The sequence below is a fragment of the Staurois parvus genome, unplaced genomic scaffold (genome assembly GCF_062004578.1).
Source record: "Staurois parvus isolate SC_StPar_1 unplaced genomic scaffold, SC_StPar_1.0 ptg000147l, whole genome shotgun sequence".
NCBI classification, from domain to species: Eukaryota; Metazoa; Chordata; class Amphibia; order Anura; family Ranidae; genus Staurois; species Staurois parvus.
The window spans coordinates 20,322,940-20,344,335 of NW_028317943.1; the positions used below are offsets into that span (position 1 = coordinate 20,322,940).

The following is a 21,396-nucleotide window of genomic DNA, read 5'->3' on the forward strand; positions in this document are numbered from 1 at the left end:
AGGCAGACGTGTGAAACTTTAAAGGAAATATGTCAAAAAGAAGCCAATAATGAAGAAGCTTCTGATGGAAGCTGCCGTTTCCAGATTCATGGGCTACGTGCTAGTTCTCTTTGCACTCAACATTAACCTGTTAAGCTTTACAACCTGTTAAGCTTTACTGGAAATTAGGTCAATGCCCAGAAAGTAGAATGTGTTTAGTAAATCAGAAGATGGCAAATTCCATCAAACGTTTCTAAGGGATGAATTTTTCTACCTGACAGATCCTCTTTACAGTGAAATGGATTAAAATTCATTAGCTAAAATGGTTTATGTCGTTTAAATACTAGAGAGGGGAAAACTTTCCCAAGAAAAACATGGAGGCTGCCATTGCTGACTTTTCAATCTGCAAATGCTAGGTGCTTAGCTATCATGTTGACCCTCAGACCTAAAAGCCTTCAGCCAGTAACTCTGAACAAGTACATAGACAATTAGTTTTTATTTTATTCTGATTTCCCTCATCTGCATGCTTGTTCCAGATCAGTACTTAAAACTACTGAAGCCAGAGAGTCAGTACAATAGCTGTTAACCTGGCATTTACAGGAAGACCAAAATAGCAGCCCCTATATTTCTCTCAAGAAAAAAACTTCTTTAAAGGATAAATTCACCTTTGCAAACAGGTTACATGTTCCACCGATTTTTAGGGTGGAACATGCAACATGTTCCCAATGCTGCAGCTGCCGCCCGCTACTCCCCCTCCCTGGTTCCCCTGATGATGTAATTTATGATGAAACGCATAGGGCGGAGCCACGCACACATGCTACTACGCATGCACAATCAGACAGCCATCTAGGATGCTGGAAAGATCTTCTTTGGCATTTGTACATGCTGATTTGTGCTTTTTGACATGTGAGTGCAATTTTGTTTGAATACATGTCTAATCTTTGATAGCTTTACACTATGTGGAGCAATTTTTTTATTACATGCATAACACCACGAGCTCCAATTTTAACTAACACATCTTGGAGTGGTTGGAGCCATTATATATCACAAGACAGTTTCGTGAGGATTATCTGTCATCACCTTGGGTAGCCTGTGGAGGAGTATATCCCCTGTACTAGCAGCAGATGGATTGGGGACAGTAAAGGAAGGGGAGGATCAGAGAAGACAGGATCAAACAACCTTTTTACACAATGCGGAGAATTAACCCCTTAGGTTCCACAGTGAGTATAACAAGCATGCTTTACTGTATATACAGACTGATTTTACTGTTGTGGGTTTAGTAACATTTTAAACCATAGAATGCATTAGAGCGAAAAACCTTAAGGCTTTAGAACCACTTTAATCACTTCCGTGCCACTCTATAGCAGAAATACTGCAACAGGGCGGCACGGGTGTGCAAAATCACGTCTATATATATATTTTACATATATATTGTACATTCACATCAGTCCCTAACTTACACAAGGTCCCTAACTTACATTCATATATACACATACTAGAGCCAATTTAGACAAGATCCAATTAACCTACCAGCATGTCTTTGGAATGTGGGAGGAAACTGGAGTACCCGAAGGAAACCCACGCAGACACAGGGAGAACATGCAAACTCCAGGCAGGTGGTGCCGTGGTTGGGATTCAAGCCAATGACCCTAGTACTGCCAGGCAGAAGTGTTAACCATTTAGCCACTGTGGTGCCCCACTATATGGGGTTAATTTATACTGTGAAACAGTGAAAGTAATAATAATACATACACACACATACAGTGGGTATCGAAAGTTTGGGCACCCCAGCTAAAAATTTGTATTAATGTGCATAAAGAAGCCAAGGAAAGATGGAAAAATCTCCAAAAGGCATCAAATTACAGAATAGATATTCTTATAATATGTCAACAAAAGTTAGATTTTATTTCCATCATTTACACTTTCAAAATAACAGAAAACAAAAAAATGGCGTCTGCAAAAGTTTGGGCACCCTGCAGAGTTAATATCTTGTACTGCCCCCTTTGGCAAGTATCACAGCTTGTAAACATTTTTGTAGCCAGCCAAGAGTCTTTCAATTCTTGTTTGAGGTATCTTTGCCCATTCTTCCTTACAAAAGTCTTCCAGTTCTTTGAGATTTCTGGGCTGTCTGTCACGCACTGCTCTTTTAAGGTCTATCCATAGATTTTCAATTATGTTGAGGTCAGGAGATTGTGAAGGCCATGGCAAAACCTTCAGTTTACGCCTCTTGATGTAATCCCACGTGGATTTCGAGGTGTGTTTAGGATCATTATCCATTTGTAGAAGCCATCCTCTGTTTAACTTCAGCTTTTTCACAGATGGCATCAAGTTACCATCCAAACTTTGCTGAAATTTTATTGAATCCATTTTTCCTTCTACTCGTGAGATGTTCCCTGTGCCACTGGCTGCAACACAACCCCAAAGCATGATTGATCCAACCCCATGCTTAACAGTTGGACAGAGGTTCTTTTCATTAAATTCTGTGCCCCTTCTCCAAACGTACCTTTGCTCATTCCGGCCAAAAAGTTCAATTTTAACCTCATCGGTCCACAGAACTTGTTTCCAAAATGCATCAGGCTTGTCTATATGTTCATTTGCAAAGTTCAAACGATGATTTTTGTGGTGAGGACGTAGAAGAGTTTTTCTTCTGATGACTCTTCCATGAAGACCATATTTGTACAAGTATCTCTTTATAGTGGAATAGTGTACCACAACTCCAGTGTCTGCCAGATCTTTCTGGAGGGATCGTGCAGTCAAACGTGGGTTTTGAATTGTTTTTCTCACAATCCTGCGAGCTGTTCTGTCTGATATTTTTCTTGGGCTTCCAGATCTTGCTTTAACTTCCACTTCTTAATTACATTCCGAACAGAGGATATTGACATCTGAAAACGCTTTGCTATCTTTTTATAGCCTTCTCCAGTTTTGTGAGCGTCAACTATTTTCAGTTTCAGTTTTCTAGACAACTGCTTAGAAGAACCCATGGTGCTGATTGTTGGGGCAAGGTCAGATAAGTCTGGGCATTTAAAACCTTTGAGATTGACATCACCTCGTCTTCCCAGACGATGATTGAGAACAATCCATGACACTGGCAGGTCTCAGCTTTGCAAAGGGGGCAGTGCATGCTATAAATTCTGCAGGGTGCCCAAACTTTTGCAGACGCCATTTTTTTGTTTTCTGTTATTTTGAAAGTGTAAATGATGGAAATAAAATCTAACTTTTGTTGACATATTATAAGAATGTCTAATCTGTAATTTGATGCCTTTTGGAGATTTTTCCATCTTTCCTTGGCTTCTTTATGCACATTAATACAAATTTTTTAGCTAGGGTGCCCAAACTTTCGATCCCCACTGTGTATATATATATATATATATATATATATATATATATATATATATATATATATATATAATAAATATACCCAGAAGTAGGATATACAGAGTATTTTAACAGGGAGTCAGACATGAAGCTACATAAAGAGTAGATAGAAATCTTTTATATTAAAATAGTTTAGGTAGATACTTTAAATGTGATTGGAATGCCTTAAGGCGGAGTTACACCCCCCCCCCCCACCGCACCACCACCACCGAAAAAAAAAAAAATTAAAAGGCTGCAGCTACATGTAATGTTGCTGCTGACTTTCAATATTAGGGCAGTTACCTGTCCAGGGATCCAGTGGTGTCCTCATCCCAAGCCCATTCTTCAGTTGGCTGTTGGGTGCTGGCACCTCCATCTTGACTAAGGGAAACCAGCAGTGAAGCCTTTCAGTTTCATAGCCGGTCTTCCTACTGCACATTCGCAAAGTGTGCTGTGCTTTGTAAATGAGCTGCAGTCCTCTGGGATCTGTTGAGTTTCCCAGAGGGCTGTGGGGGAGGGGTGAACTTCTGGCTCAGTTCGCTGTGGTAAAAACTAGGTATCCACATCCCCCACAAAAGGTACAAACTGTGGAAGCGGAGGGGGGAAGAGGCAGATAAGTAAAGCTTCCACTTTTGGGTGGAACACCACTTTAATTAACCTGCAGTCTATCAGCCTCAAGCTTGTATGGGTTCAGATGCTGATAATCCCTGCACAGAGCCCTTAAAGTGAATGAGAACATTGGATTTAAAAAAAAAAAAACCGTCATACTCACCTGCTCTGTGCGATGGCTGAGAAACTGCCCTGATTCTCCTCTTCTGGGGTCCCTTGCAGGCTTTTCTGGCTCCTCCTTTCTTCAGAGTGCCCCATAGTATAGAGTGCCCCTATAGCATGGTAAAAAACTTCTGCCTTTAGAATCAGTAATTTCCTTCTTCTGCCAAGGACTACACGTCCCACGAGGCATTGCTTCTCACACATTCACAAGTTCTCAGGCACTTACTGACATGTATGGAAGGTGTACTGAGCTATATGTGTCCTGAATTGTATTTTCTGATATGTATACCAATAATGCATTCTGTATGCATGCCAACTAATCGGATGACCAGCTAATCGATTATGAAAATAGTTGACAATTACAGTATTTTCATAATCAGTTATGTAGTTTAGTTGTTTCAGCCCTAATATTTACGTAAGCCCAATCTAGATGCAACGCTGTGCCCAAGTGCAGCAGCTCTCGTGGCTTTATCTTTCATTGGACAGAAAGGCAGACTTAGACTTCAGTGTGGTTCCTTTCTCTGACCCCTACATTACTACAGAATGCAAAAGCAGTACATGGACCAGTTGGAGGTATGACAAATGCGGAACCCGACCCCTGCCCTTCTCACCAACTTGTGACAAAGGACCAGCCCATCTCACACCGCGCTGTCACTTGCGTAACAATACCACTCACAGCTGCACCCTGCACAAATATTTTCTAGCTCGCAGGACCATAAGCTAGGTGCCAGCAGCCTGAGAGCGATTGTCACTGGGTTAGGTTAATTACGCAATTAACCCTTCAAACTACCACCAGCTAGTTTTGGGCCTATCAATCCTTCATAATGTTAGCAAGAACAAATGTGAACAATAAACTTTTGTAACACACACAGTCACCACAGACATGTATATTCAGAGGATTATTACATACAGTAGCACTCTTAAAGAGGCAGGGATTCTTTAGTTTGCATTAAAAGCCTTAGAGACAGTTTCAACACTTTTCAAAATAGGGTTTATTACTAAAAAGGTCAAAATGGTGCAATTAAAATATTTACAGAAAAAGATGATACACAGACATAAAGAGAACAATAATGTAACAGAGAAATAAAAGAAAGGAGTTAAGAAAGCAGAATACTTGCAAGTTCCTGGTTTTAGCAGAGTCCAATTGTCCAAGCAAAAATGTTGCCTTGGCTCTCAAGTCCGTTGAGACATTCCATGGTTGATGTTAAATAAGAGCTCAATCTTAACAAGTATTTTCAGTCCCTTTTCTATGATATCAAGGGGGTATGGACAGAGACCAACTGACCAATAACCCATTTTAAGGGATGGATGCTGGGAGGCCACTACGTTTACAACCAATTCCCAAATACAGCTTTACAGTAATATTAATAACCTCCAATATGTGCAGGTGGTATTCTAGCACTTGGCAGATTAATATTCAGCATTATATTTCGAACCCAGGCATACCAAATACCACATATCTTGCCACGCAGGAGGAAGGAGACTGCTTTCTCCCCTTTCCTATGTGCTCACATAATCATGTATGACCTTGATTTGTTCGGCATGATATTCCCCATTCAAATATATTAATGAGTTCTGTTGCTGCTGAATTCTATGAATTGTATGTAGAATTGTTAAGTTGTAGAATAGATGTTTTATAGCAAGCTCTGCATTCCTAGAGCCTTAATGGCCTTACAGGTCATATGTGACAGCTTGACTGAGCTATTATTGTTTTACGATAGGGCAGAGGAAAGTGTTTTCCATGGTTAGTGGAAGCAGACATCCTATCCTTCCATGACTAATTAGCTTTTTACAGCCTGGCCAGCTCTGTGTTTTAATTAAGAGGTTCTTTTGAAGTTTGTTAAAAGTTACAGCTACAAATTCCAGTTTTCAGGAGGAAGGAGGGGAAGATTATTGCTCATGAAAAACAAAAATGGCTGTCACGTACAGGTTCCATGTCTTTATTGTGTACAATCATTACAGGAGGAAGGAGAGTAAACAGTGGAGGATGTACTGTGGGTATTTGACGCTCCCAGAAGTGATGAGTGCTAAAGACTTTGCCAGAGGCAGCACACTGGAGAACAGAGAACTCCAGGCTCGCCACCTGCCAGAGAGATAAATATTTACACTCTTCAATTACAAGAAACAATTGTTTATATATTTCTAAAATAAAATAAAATGACAAAATAGCTTATGTAGCAACTATATGTGTCTCAGCAGGAATAATATAGACCAGACTACAAGTTGGAATGTCCCTCTACACATCTAGACCTAGCCTTGGTCAGGCAGGATGCATGTCTTACACAGTTACATACTTGGTAAGATCCCTGTAAATTGTGTTTGCTAAGAAACATACAGCAGCTAAACGTTTTATACATTTATTTACATCCCCCAACACCACGAACTGTGTAAGGAAATTCCACATCCTTACCCCTTTAACAGTAAAGAGTGCCTTATGCCGATTAAGATTGAATCGCTCCTCATCCAACTTCATTGTGTGACTGCATGTCTTCTTTAGAGACCTAAGAATAATCTCTTCCAATGCTAGAGTCCCCATTTAAAGATATATATTGCAATCATTATAAAACATTTATAGTGTATTAAGCTATGTTCAGTGTAAGATAAGGACACATAGGAACACCTCAACTACTATTTTTTTTATTGCTAAACTAATTAGGTGCCAAGTATAAAATAAATCCCCTATATAGCAGCGTGCACTCTCCTTATCAAATGCTATGCTTGGTACTATAGACTTGTTTAGGACTGTTGATAATTTAACCAGAAATCCTCACATGTATCTTTATTTTATTTATGTCTGGCCCTTTTTCCTGCTCTCCTCCACTGAACACTTCTGTGGGTCTTCCCTTTTGGGGCAAACTTATTTTAGCAACAGAGATTGTGCACTTTCGTTTTATTCAACTGAAATTGTATGGGCCAAGCATCTGCATCCATAATAGATACAATGTGTGCACAATTATTGTGCAAGTGAGTGTTTTGACAAAATCATGATTTTTGTTTAACTCCAAGCTGTATAAACTTGAATGCTTATTGGATGTAAGCATGTCAGGTGATCTGTATTTGTGTAATGGAGGGTGTGGCCTAAGGTCATCAACACTCTATATCAAGGTGTGCATAATTATTAGGCAGCTTCTTTTCCTCAGGCAAAATGGGCCAAAAAAGAGATTTAACTGAAAAGTAAAAAATGCAGCACTCTTGAAATAGTCAACAGGGTCGCAAGAAATGTGTTGATAAAAAAAAGACACATATTAACTGCCAAAAATTTGAGAAGAATCAAACATGAAGTTATCAGGAACCCATTATTGTCCACTGTTTATTTATTTCAGGTACTTATATAGCGCTGTCAATTTACGCAGCGCTTTACATACTGTATATATTGTACATTCACATCAATCCCTAACCCTCAAGGGGCGTACAATCTAAAGTCCCTAATTCACATTCATACATACACATATTAGGGCCAATTTAGACAGGATCCAATTAACCTACCAGCATGTCTTTGGAGTGTGGGAGGAAACCGGAGTACCCAGAGGAAACCTACGCGAGCACAAGGAGAACATGCAAACTCCATGCAGGAAGCGCCATGGTCGGGAATTAAACCCATGACCCATTTACTGCAAGGCAGAAGTGCTAACCACTAAGCCATTGTGCAGCCACTGTTGTCATATTCCAGAACTGCAACCTACTTGGAGTGCTCAGAAGTACAAGGTATTCAGAGCTCAGAGACATAGCCAAAGTAAGGGAGGCTGAAACCCAACCACCACTTCACAAGACACATAAGCTGAAACTTCAAGACTGGGCCAAGGAATATCTGAAGACAGATTTTTTTCAAAGGTTTTATGGACTGATGAGATGAGATTGACTCTTGTCGGAACCAGATGGATGGGCCAGTGGCTGGATCAGTAACGGGCACAGAGCTTCACTTAAACTCAGATGCCAGCAAGGTGGAGGTGGGGTACTGTATGAGCTGGTATTACTAAAGATGAGCTAGTTGGTCCTTTTCAGGTTGAAGATGGACTCAAAATAAAATCCCAAACCTACTGCCAGTTTTTAGAAGACACTTTCTTCAAGCAGTGGTACAAGAAAAAGTCTGCATCTTTCAAGAAGACATTATAACTATGCAGGACAAAGCTCCATTGCATACATCAAAGTACTCCACTGGGTGGCAAGTCAGTAAATGCCTTAAAGATGAAAGAAGAATGACATTGCTCCCTTCCTCATCTGACCTAAACCCTATTAAAAACTTGTGGGCCATTCCTAAATGGGAGAATTACAGTGAAGGTAAACAGTACACCTCTCTGAACAGTGTATAGGAGGCTGTGGTTGCTGCTACACAAAAAGTTGATCATCAACAGATCAAAAAATAGACAGACTCCCTGAAGGGAAGGCTTATGACTTATTGAAAAGAAGGGTGACTATAGTGGTCACTGAATTTTTTTTTTAATGTCAGAAATGTTTATTTGTAAATTTTGAGTTTATTAATTGTATGTTAGTGCAAATAAAATAAGTATCACAGACAGTACTCAATTGTTTGTCGCAAATGCACTAATACGGCTACAATCACCTCTAGCAAAATGGAGTTTATTATTCTCATTTTAACCACTTGCCCTCCTGAGGATTTACCCCCTTCCTGACCATGCCATTTTTTGCGTTACGGAGCTGCGTTACTTTAACTGACAATTGCACAGTCATGCAACCCAAATTAAATTATGTCCTTTTTTCCCACGAATTGAGCTTTCTTTCAGTGGTATTTGACTGCCTGTGCATTTATTTTTTGCGCTATAAAAAAAAGAAAAAGAAAAAAAGACCGACAAATTTGAGGAAAAAAAAAACAATATTTTTGACTTTTTGCTATTAAACATGTCCAGTAAAAAAAATGCGATATATAACAGAGAATGCGCCAATGGCTCTCGCTTACTGTCTCAGCCAATGAGGAGGCAGAGACCCGGGACAGCCAAAGCTATTGTGCACATCGATGGATCGCAATGGGGCTCAGGTAAGTATGTAGGGGGTTGGGGGCACTGCTGCACATAGAACGTTTTTAAGGTAAAAACTTTGAGACTTTACAACCGCTTTAAGTCCAATTCAGCAATGGAACAGAAAGTAAAAAAGATTCTATAGTTATCACCAGGGTTTTGCTGCTGTATTTTTTCAGATGCAGCATGTGGTTCCCCCCAATCCCTACCAGGCCATTCGGGTCTGGTATTGATTTTAAGGGGAACCCTACGCCAAAATTAAAAGGAAAAAAAAAACAGCATTGGGTCTCCCCCCAAAACTATACCAGACCCTAAGGTCTGGTATGGATTGGAGGGGGGAGCACCATTTTTTTTTTTTTAATTTTGGCTTTCCCAAAATCCATACCAGGCCTAAGGGCGTATGTATTTATTTTTCTATTTTGGCATGGGGGCTTTCCTTAAAATCCATACCAGACGAGCTTGGTATGAATTGAAGGGGGGTTCCCCCACACTGTTTATTTTTCATAATTTTTAACTGCCGGCACGTTTTGACAGCTGAGTCATCTGTTGCTAAGGATGGTGTGGCCGACTTCTTTAACAACCAGCTAATGTGCGATAAAATGAAATATGCTGTAATTACTGCAATAGCGATATTAACGCAAGAGTCATTTACCGCAATATTCTTTGTGAATTGCACATTTGCAAAAGATCTACTGCATGCGTTATTTTGACGCATTTTTTTTCAGTCGTTATTTAACTCTTAGTGAATTGACCCCATGGTCAGAATTGGAAGGGGAGTCTAATTATTTTATTTTCAAACTGCCGTGCCAATTTTTTTAAAACAATGAAAACTGGAGTTTTGCTTTAAAATTAGATATCTCTATTAGATTATACTGGTCAAAAATATGCAAATTTCAGAAAGACCTTTTTCTATTAAGACAGTTCATATTCTAGGCTGATAGGTTAACCATGACTATTTATATGATCCTTTTTACATGACGTTTTTCTACTTTTCGATTGGTGCAATAAATAGATCGAATAAAGGAGAAGGCAGCTTTGGTAGAAGCAACAATTGACGTTAAGCAGAGCCAGACCTTGACCAAAAGTCAGACCAACTGATTATATAGAAAGAACTAGCTTTGAAAATAGTCATGCAAATTATATACAAAAACAAAGCTTACGAATTGTTCTTTGTTACAGTTGCAGCAAACTGAACATGACCTGAGAACAGGCAAAAGCTGACCATATTAATGGTAGTATATTTCATACGTTTCAAGTTGCTGCCTTACTGCACAATGAACACAGGGGACCCTTTGCTTGGCACAGGGCACCTTTCACAGAACACCTTGCATTTTTTCTCAATGAATTGAAGGCATTCCATAATTGATCTAGATGGAGATAATGACATCACCATGCTGCCTCTCCACCTCGTCAATTTAGAGAATGCCTTACATTCACTGAGAAAAAGGCAAAAGCACAGGCGATCCCCTGTGGTTATTTGCAGAGGGGCAGTAACTCAACACAAGATCACTGATTGTGGTGATCACTGTAGAAGCAGAGACTTCAACAGTGATTCTCTGCTTCCACATATATGGAATATGCATACTAACATCGGCCTAAGCTGGACCAATAGACCTATACTATAAATCGATATCTGAAATTCAGCTTTAAACATATGCAATAAACAAAAGTCTAAGACACCTCTTTACTATCACTGAACATCAATAAACAGAGGAAGGAGGATTTGTTAATGAAGAAAACAGAATTAAAAACCGATGGGAAGTAGCAAGCTGGTGGGTTTTAATCTGATTGGGATCATTTTTTTAAGTCTTTCACTTTCCCCTTCTGTACCTCTCACCTCAATCTTGCATATCTCTTAATTTCCAAGAAACTGTGGCAAAAAATTCAGTCCTCTTGGGATGTCTACTTACCGAAAAAAAAAAAAAAAAGGCCAAGTTAGGTTTTTAATGTCCTGACATTTCTTGCATGCATTATGGCAGAAAGTAAGGGTAATATTTGGTCTTTTATATAGTAAAAACATGTAAAATGTATTAAATATAAAAAAAAAACAACTTTCTGTAGCCAAAAAAGATTAAATTAATTTGGGTACAGTGGAGCATGAATAATTGTAAAATTATCACGGAGCTGAAAAATTGCCTGGCAATGAAGGGGTATATGCAGGCTAGTACTCAGGTGGTTAATAATGCTTATATAATCCCTTCCAGATATGTATTTTTTTTAGCAAATTACAGATTTTCAACTTTATTTAATATAATAACATGAAGGATTTTCCTCCAGTACCTTAAAACTTTTTAAAGGCTATTAGGTTTAACAAAAGAAATAACTCAAATCACACAAACTCTACTACTAAAGCAGAACATAAAAAAAAAAAAAAAAAAAAAAAAAAAAAAAACACGTATTCAGAGAATTTTTATCCATACAGAAATCTGAAATCGTGTTCCAGTATGATTCCAGTGCAACACCAAATATTACATGTTTAATGTTATATATCTGCAACAGTATATAAAACAAGTGCTATAACCCAGGGGAATGCATGTGAAAACAGTGGGCTGTCCTCATTATGTAAATAGTGCACAAAATCAATGTCCAATTGTACTTTCTTCTGTTCTAAAAGTGATTTAAGTAAAAAGAAAAAAAAAAGAATTACTGGCAAAAAGCCACAACACTACAGAACAATATGATGTATAGTAAGTCTCTGTCCATCTTCCAAAGTCCATTCAGTACTTTGATAGCATTTACTATAAAATCAGTCATGTCCTTGGCCAAAAGCTCCAAGCAACTCCAGGTAGTAGCAGTGCTATGAGGATTGAAGAGAACAGGTTCACTGTATTATTGTCCAGTATGGGCTTCCCTGAAATAAATTTAGCTTCAGTGGTTGGATGAGTAACAATCTTTCCTGTGCTTTCATCATACCCTGTAATGACAGAAACAAATTAGCTGTGTTCAAAATTTATGTTACAATTTTTGGAACATGGTTATTGAAAAAGTATGAAAAACACAAATAATGTATAATAGGGTTTCATAAAAATAAATGCAAAAGGATATGGAAACTCACCTGAATACTGCATTATTGCTCCTAGGTAAGAGTCTAGCACAGATCCAAGAAAACCAGCCATAGCTCCGTACACAAGTATAGGCCACTGAGGGGCTGAAATTTCTAAATCATTGACAAACAAAAGCTGAGAAACAAAATAAGCTAAGCCAACAAATAAGCCTCCTAAAAAACTTGCTGTGAGACCTATGAACGTAACGCCGCCATTTGTACCTAAACAGAAACACAAATAAACATGATTGATTTAAACATATAACACAACTCATTTTCATGCAATTTTTTTTTCTGCTCTATCTTCCATATTCTGGTCTAAGCACTATCCTGCTAACACAAACATTCAGGTTTAATAAAACATGCCAGATCCTAATATCTGCAACCAATGCAACACATTTGAGTATTGCTTGCAAGAGCTGGACAGTGGTTTATAGGTCTGTTCGCATGCTACAAGTAGTTTTTCACATAAGCCCATTATATTGCACACAGATCTGCAACTAATTACTGTTTGTTCCCATTTATCCACAGAAACATACAGTTGTGTTCAAAATAATAGCAGTGTGTTGAAAAAAGTGAGTAAAGCTCAAAATCCTTCCAATAGCTTTTATTTCCATACACACAAATGCATTGGGAACACTACACATTCTATTCCAAATCATTTTTTTTAGAGGAACAGCACAAATTTGATGTTTTTCTTCATGTTTTGAAGAAAAGTGAATATTAGACTGTTCTATGTTTTGTTGTGTTTGTATTCTTCTTTACAAACTCAAGCATTCACTATATAAACTGAAAAATGTTTGAAGATTTTGCTTTCCTTTGAATCACTTAATGAATATTTAGTTGTATAACCACTGTTTCTGAGAACTGCTGTACATCTGTGTTGCATGGAGTCAACCAACTTCTGGCACCTGTGAACAGATATTCCAGCCCAGGATGATTGGACTACATTCCACAGTTCTTCTCTATTTCTTGGTTTTGCCTCAGAAACTGCATTTTTGATGTCACCCCACAAGTTTTCTATTGGATTAAGAACCGGGGATTGGGCTGGCCACTCCATAACGTCAATCTTGTTGGTCTGGAACCACGATGTTGCACGTTTACTGGTGTGTTTGGGGTCGTTGTCTTGTTGGAACACCCATTTCAAGGGCATTTCCTCTTCAGTATAAGGCAGTATGACCTCTTCAAGTATTCTGATGTATTCAAACTGATCCATGATCCCTGGTATGTGATAAATAGGCCCAGCACCGTAGTATGAGAAACATCCCCATATCATGATGCTTGCGCAACCATGCTTCACTGTCTTCACAGTGTACTGTGGCTTGAATTCAGTGTTTGGGGGTCGTCTGACAAACTGTCTCAGGCCACTAGACCCAAAAAGAACAATCTTACTTTCATCAGTCCACAAAATGTTGCGCCATTTCTCTTTAGGCCAGTCAATGTGCTCTTTGGCAAATTGTAACCTCTTCAGCACGTCTTTTTTTCAACAGTGGGACTTTGCGGGGGCTTCTTGCAGATAGCTTGGCTTCACATAGGTGTCTTCTAATTGTAACAGTATTCACAGGTCTAACTTTAGAGCTTCTTTGATCTTCCTAGAGCTGATTGTTGGCTGAGTCCTTGCCATTTTGACTATTCTTCTATCCATTCGAATGGTAGTTTTTCGCTTTCTTCCACGTCTTTCAGGTTTTGGTTGCCATTTTAAAGCATTTGCGATCATTTTAGCTGAGCAGCCTATCATTTTCTGCACTTCTTTATATGTTTTCCCCTCTCCAATCAACTTTTTAATCAAGGTATGCTGTTCTTCTGAACAATGTCTGGAACGACCCATTTTCCTCAGAATTTCAGAGAGAAATGCACTGTAACCAGCATGTACAACATTTGCTGCCTTCCTTCCTTAAATAAGGGCAATAATTGCCACCTGTTTTTCTAAGAATGAATGACCTCACTAATAGAACTCCACACTGCTATTATTTTGAACATGCCCCTTTCAATTAGTGATTCAAATACACAGAATCAGCAGCATGCATGTCATGACTGTTGGGTCTGTTGGATTTCTATTACTTTACTACACCTGCTAGTAAATTATTTGCCATGTAGATATATCATTTCTACCAAAAACAGTGATTGATCAGGTTAGTGATGTCTGACTGCTATTATTTTGAACACAACTGTATGTGCACATGATGGTGTTTTTTGTTTTGTTTTTTTTAAGCAACAGGATAATAAAAAGATGCAGTGGATCCTGGCTATGAAAGACCAAGACAAGGACACTTAAATCACTACACCAGGGGTAACTTGTGACAAATATCTTTATCTTTGGACACCCTAACAAATGGAAACAAGAGAGGGAGGAAGATAGTTACAGAGGGAGGTCTAAAAAACTGGCCTACATTTGAACTGAACTGGCCACGCCCTTAAAGCCCAACTCTGCGCTCCAAGGCAATTGTGAACCCCTGCATGTATTTTGCAACTTTGTTGTCTTTTGTACAAGCTTTCAGGGTCATCTTCATTGGTGCTGGAATGCCCTTAATGAAGCAGGCAGTATGATGACATCAGTGCCGCTCCATGTGCCAGTACATTGCGAGTTCAGTGTTCCATGGTGATGCTCCCTCAGAGGAATGTCCAAGACACCCAGTACTCACAAAATGTCCTCACATTTTCTCTATTGAATGAAGCCGGTTGTCAATTCAACCACAATCTAATGAGAAAATCTAGTGGTGGAAAGGAATTGCTGTGGAGACAGTTCTGGAGATTGGGTATTATAGCTTTTCTATTTTTGTAAACCTTCTGGGGCAACAGGATTTGGGTTTTTAAAACTTCAACTAATTTGAATTAATGAGAAACAGTATCAAACCAAGAATTAAAATTATAATAAATATTGTAATATGCATACACACACACACAAATATACAGTATATACATACACACACAGGGTGCTGTTCAAGTCAAACCGGGACTTTTGAGTTTATACAATAAAATAACACATTTCTTATACACTTATCTCAGCATTAGATAGCTCCACCATAGAAAGTTTGGTTAGTACTCCTTTACTATCTTAGGACAAACTGCTTCATTTCATCACCAGTGCTAAAATGCTGACCACAGAAAGATTAGTCTCTAGTGCATTTCACGACAGGCTATGTGTCGATTATCCAGGATCAGACTTTCCACACACTGAATGTTCATAGGAATGACTGCTGTGGGCTGGGAACTACCACAGCCAGGATCATCAGAAATGTCCTTCTTGGAAACGTTTACACCATTTAAATGACTTACTGCGGCTGAGTGTCTCATCACCGTACTGTGCTTGCAGTCTTCTGTAGATATCCGCAGGTTTTATGCCTTCCTTCACAAGAAACTTCATCATAGCACGCTGTTCCATGCACTAACACTGTTGTCTGCCATCTTGATTAACGGTCTCTGGACTGGCCCACAACATGTGCGCCGCCTATTGGTAATCGGACACCCTTGCCACTTACTACAGCGTGTAGTACCTCCTCGCTAGCACCCCCTTCTATACCTGTAAAACTAAAAGTCCTGGTTTGCCTCTAATTGTGTGTGTGTAAATTCCAGACACCAAAAGTATATTGTATGCCACATTCGCCACATTCTTTTCTTACCTACTGGAACCTTTTCCCAAGATGTTATCAATCTAGGAGGGCTTTTGCTAAGAACAGGAGCTATCTCAGAAGCCCATGTGTCTCCAGCTGAGCAGGCAAGAGCTCCCAGAAGTGACAGACACATCCATGAAGCTGTGTACTCCTTGGAAAAGTCAATTGGAATCTCACCAGGACCATTTTCCACCATGTAAAGCAGAGCTAACTCTGCTGGGACACCACCATTACAGAATACCTGCACCCAATTTCGTTGCCCTCCTAAAACAGAAAATTTACAAAAAAAAAAATAATTAACTTAAGAATCGTACAGTTACAGTAAAATGTATTTAAAGCCTAAGTATACTGAAAAAAAACAAACAAAAAACCACCACACAAAATCAGAACAAGAGACATTATTTGAAGCGGTATTAAACCCAAAAGTAAACATTTATTATATTGCAGCATACTAATTCTTAGATATGATGGCTAAATTAGTTTTCTTTTTTACGGCTTGCTTTCATCTATTTTAATCTAGTGATCCAGTCAACAAGTCTGCTGTTATTCAAAACCTCAAGTCCTCCAGCAGAATGTATTAGTTTACATGGATGAGACAAACCATTTAACACTGGCAGGGGAGGTTAAAGTGACCAGCTTTTATTTGTGTGAAACTTTTATCCCAAAAGGAGTAAAACTGTTTGAGGTAACTGTTCATAAAGTGTGAGATGGAGTTTGGCTCGCACATGTTAATGTATTTAAATCCGCTAATATATTTAACACTTACCTCACCCCAGATTGGCAATGCTGCTGTGCCCCCTGTGCTCTCATTCATCCAGAATGATGCCTCACCAATACAGGACGTGTGTTAGTGGCCGGATCACCAGGTGAAAAACAGGCAAAAAAGCCAAAGAGAAAAAAAAAAAAACACTGATGCAGCCACCACAGCTAATGATTGTTAAGCTGCACTACAACACACTTTTGGTTTTGGGTTTAATACAGCTTTAAGATCGACGCCATATACACCTTGTGCTGCTGTCCCCTCCTCTAGCAGAAATCTTCCTCCTCCAATTCCCCCTCCACTCCTGCCACCATAAACTTCCAGTGCAGAGGGGGATAAAGATGCTGGTACTGTAGCTACTATAAAAAAAAAAACAGGATCTATGAATGGAGGATGGGTGAATGATTGAAATGTCCATCCCTTCCATTCATAGAAGCTATAGCATCAACTTCTATGAATGGAGGAGAGTCTCGCCTAAAGGAGCTTACATCCAACCTAGCATTAGATGAGACAGAAAAGTCCACCTGGAAGAACTTAAATAATGTGTGAACACATTGAACACAATGCCTTGCAAATCTGAAAAACAGCTGCCCGATGCTGAAAAACCAACAAACACTTTCAGATCTAGTGGAGTGAGCATTGACCTGAAAAGCTGGAACCCAGTCCTTGAGAACATAGGCTTGGATGATGGACTCCCTGAGCCACTAAGAGATGGTGGATCAAAAAGTCCCTGCACCCTTTCAAGGTCTCACACCCTGAACCACATTCAGATATCGGAGGGAAATTTACTCTTGGTAAATTAGAGCCAGACAGAGGGACAGAAGACCAATGCCTTGGTTGAGGTAAAAGGCAGATATTATCTTAGATAAGAAGGAATTCCTAGGCCTCAATAAAGCCTTGTACCAATGGAAATTCAGGCACTCACATTGCAGCAGTGATGGCTATAAGAAACACCACCTTGTGAGTGAGTGAGAGTACAGTAGAATGTCTGTAATGGATCCAAATGTTCTTAGCTGAACCTAAAGTTCAGAAGATTCACCCCCCTCCCCAGCACAAGTCCTGGAATACCTATGGATCAAGGGACCGCTCCTCTTGAACGAGGTGCTGTGGGCTGAGGAAATCTGCTTGCCAACTGTCTATGCCAGAAATATAAACAGTTTATAAGGCTGGAAAGAAAACATCTGCCCAGGACCGGATTTGATTTATTATTATTACACAGGATTTATATAGCGCCAACAGTTTGCTCAGCTCTTTACAATATAACAGGAGGCAATACAGCAACAATACAGTTCAATACAAGAGGGATAGGAGGACCCTGCTCCTTGGAGCTTACAATCTAGGAGGGAGGGGCTACTGGTACAAAAAAGGTAGTAACTGTGGGGGATGGACTGGTTGGAAAAGTAGAAGATTCCAGTATTAACTGAGGGCAGGATAGGCTTCCCTGAAGAGATAGGTTTTCAGAGATCGCCTAAACATGGGAGGAGGAGACAAGGGAGCTAGAGAGTAGGAGGTCTTGCGAGGAGCGTAGAGTACGGTTTGGGTGATATTTAGAGACAAGATCGATGATGTAATTTGGGGCAGAGTTATACATGGCTTTATATGTTATTGTTAATGTTTTGAATTTTATCCATTGGGCAATGGCAAGCCAGTGGAGGGATGCAGGCAGCAGCATTCATGATAGACTGAAGAGGGGATAGCCTGCGATGAGATTTATGTTTATTACTGCTGTGACATTTTCCAACTAATTTAAAATTGGGTGACCTTCCAGTATGATGGCCCAGCACTGCGCAGACAGCCAAATCACCTGCAGTTCCAGGTTGATGTTCATAAAGCGAGATTCTGATGATCAAGTTCCCTGCATCCCCAGGATACACAGGACTACTCCTCAACCCAAAAGGCTAGCATGCATTGTGAGGATCCTCAAAAGGATAGGAAGGAAGGACTTCCCCAAGACCAAAGCCAAATTTCTGAGCCACCAAGCTACATACAATCTAGTTTTCGGTGACAAACGAATCAGTCTGTCCAAAGACTGGAGCAACCCATCCAACAGTGGCAGAATGTTGCGTGGCAGAGGTCTGGAGTGAAACTGGGTATATGGAATTGCCTCGAAGAAGGTTATTATCACGATTAGGACTCTCCTGCAAAAGCAGAGTTGGACAACTCCTGGGCTGGACAGTTTTAAGTTTCTAATCTGAAAGGAAAACTCAGGAGAATCTGGGTCTCACCCTGTGCACAGCTCAGGGAAATGATAATTCAATTCTAGTGATGATTTGTGAAATTTCAGAATCCATCTGAATTACTGTAATGTCAGAACAGTCAAAGACACTTAATCTTACTGGCCAGATTACCAGGTAAAATGTGTTATTTTTCAACAGAACAGGCTGTTCTGCAGATCTAGCCATTACAAGGTTACGACAAACCATTCACTACTGACAGCTTTTATTTATTTATGTACAACAGTAATATCAAAAAGAAAAAAAGGAGGCGTGTTACTGGGCATATCATCAGGTAAAAACAAAGGGAAAGAGAGCCTAAAAAAGAAAACGAATGCAATTACCTCATCTAAAGACCGGTAAACTGCAAAATATTACATTTTTGGTTTTGGGTTTAGGTGAACCCATGCAACTATTACCTTTTGTTTAAGAATTTGTTACTGTTACAGAGCCTAAAACAGAGAGATGTGTACTGACAGCTTATGCTGCAAGTCATCTGGCACAGACATCAGTGTACTGCTTTAGTGTTTCCCACAGAAGTACACTTACCCAGGCTTTTCCTTAGTGCATTTGTGGAAAAAACATGGTGAGGTATAAATTAATTTAGCACAAACATACCAGAGTTCCCTGAAAAGCCATACAGCCCTCAGTGCAGACAGAAATGAAAAAAAAAAGTCTGTGCTCTATTTTTCACCGTTACTTTTGATTGTGTGTATCTCTCTACTTCATCACAAGTTTACTCGTTTAATATAAAATGTATGGCATATCCCTTATCGCTGCTCTTTAGATACACAAACTTTTGTGAGCAACATATACTGAGAAAAATAAACATGCTTACATTGAGGTCCTCCATCTGAAAATGCTAGTTGCTTGGCTGTTAGAAGAGGTTAGTTTCCGTGCTTTATCAGTACATGTTCTGGGTACCCAAAGTAAGTGTCATATGGATTTCAGCAATCCAATAAAACCCAAGCATAGGGAACTACAGGTCTGAATAATAGTTCATTTATTTCAGGCTTTTTAGAAATGACCCAGTCAGGCAAAAATGATTTAAAATTAGGAGCTTGTGTACCATAACAGATATTGCAATGCGTGATGTGGTAGCAATGTGTTGCGGTGCAGTAGGGTTACATTAAAGTGCACTATAGAAGGAAATGGATTCTCATTCGCCCCCCAGCCTTGTGACATTTGCTTACCATTAACAACTTTTGATTTATGTATTTAGTGCAATCAGCGTTCAGCCTTTACCTTCCTTATATTCAGAATCATATCGCTTCTTCATTTCTCCTCTCCATTTGGTAAGTTTAGAGGAAGTAAAAAAAAAAGTAAGAAGAGCTGAGAAAAAGCTGAAGTTTGCGATAGTAAGGAGAAATCCGACCAACAGTCCTGCAAGATACAGAAATATTATTTTATAAAAATTACTTCTGAAACTGGACAACTGTCGTTCATGTCGTATCTGTCAAATAGTATGTGAAACACAAACTCAAACATTAAATAGGAAAACTGCAGCAGTAATTTTTTTCTAAATGGGGTAAAATTTGAAATGCGACTTACAGTTGTGGCCAAAATTATTCAACCCCCACTGAAATTGAGTGTTTTGGCCAGTTTGACATTGCTTTTGATCATTCAGTCATCTTGCTTACATTTACATTAAAGAGGCACTTGTAGGTCAGACAAATATAACATAACAGTTATAATGAAATAACCACAAATGTCTTTTCTGTGCTCACAGCATTATCAGTTTTATTCAACCCCCAAGTGACATTCAATCTTAGTACTTAGTACAGCATCCTTTTACAGTTATAACAGCTTTTAAACGTGAAGCATAGCTTGACACAAGTGTCTTGCAGCGATCTACGGGTATCTTCGCCCATTCTTCATGGGCAAAGGCCTCCAGTTCAGTCACATTCTTAGGCTTGCGCACTGCAACTGCTTTCTTTAAGTCCCACCAGAGGTTCTCAATCGGATTTAAGTCTGGTGACTGCGATGGCCACTCCAAAATGTTCCAGCCTTTCCTCTGCAACCATGCTCTAGTGGACTTGGAGGTATGCTTGGGATCATTGTCCTGTTGAAAGGTCCAACGTCTCCCAAGCCTCAGGTGTGTGACGGACTGCATCACGTTTCCATCCAATATCTCCTGGTACTGAAGAGAATTCATGGTACCTTGCACACGCTGAAGCTTCCCTGTACCTGCAGAAGCAAAACAGCCCCAAAGCATGATTGACCCTCCACCATGCTTCACAGTAGGCAAGGTGTTCTTTTCATCATAGGCCTTGTTCTTCCTCCTCCAAACATAGCGTTGATCCATGGGCCCAAACAGTTCTAATTTTGTTTCATCAGTCCACAGAACACTATCCCACAACTTTTGTGGTTTGTCCACATGGCTTTTGGCATACTGCAGTCGACTCTTCTTATTCTTTGGAGACAGCAAGGGGGTACGCCTGTTAGTTCTGGCACGGAGGCCTTCATTACGCAGTGTGCGTCTTATTGTCTGGGCTGAAACTTCTGTACCCACATCTGACAAATCTTTTCTCAGTTCCTCAGCAGTCACACGGGGACTTCTCTCCACTCTACGCTTCAGGTAGCGCACAGCAGTCGAAGTCAGCATCTTCTTTCTGCCACGACCAGGTAGCGTTTCAACAGTGCCCTTTGCCTTGAATTTGCGAATGATGCTTCCTAAGGTGTCTCTTGGTAT

At 39.7% G+C, this 21,396-nt stretch overlaps 1 protein-coding gene across 1 annotated transcript in view; it reads right to left on the reverse strand.

Annotated features, from left to right (window-relative positions):
- Positions 1 to 5,072: 5,072 nt before the first annotated feature.
- FAABTP (fatty acid amide binding transmembrane protein) overlaps positions 5,073 to 21,396 on the reverse strand; it is a 53,605-nt gene continuing 37,281 nt past the window's right edge. The window contains exons 4-7 of the mRNA XM_089674101.1: positions 19,950 to 20,087; positions 15,741 to 15,995; positions 12,133 to 12,342; positions 5,073 to 11,991 (exon numbers count right to left, since the gene is read on the reverse strand). Of these exons, the coding sequence (XP_089530227.1) occupies positions 11,828 to 11,991; positions 12,133 to 12,342; positions 15,741 to 15,995; positions 19,950 to 20,087 (767 nt within the window). The 3' untranslated portion in view covers positions 5,073 to 11,827. The remainder of the gene's footprint in view (positions 11,992 to 12,132; positions 12,343 to 15,740; positions 15,996 to 19,949; positions 20,088 to 21,396) is intronic.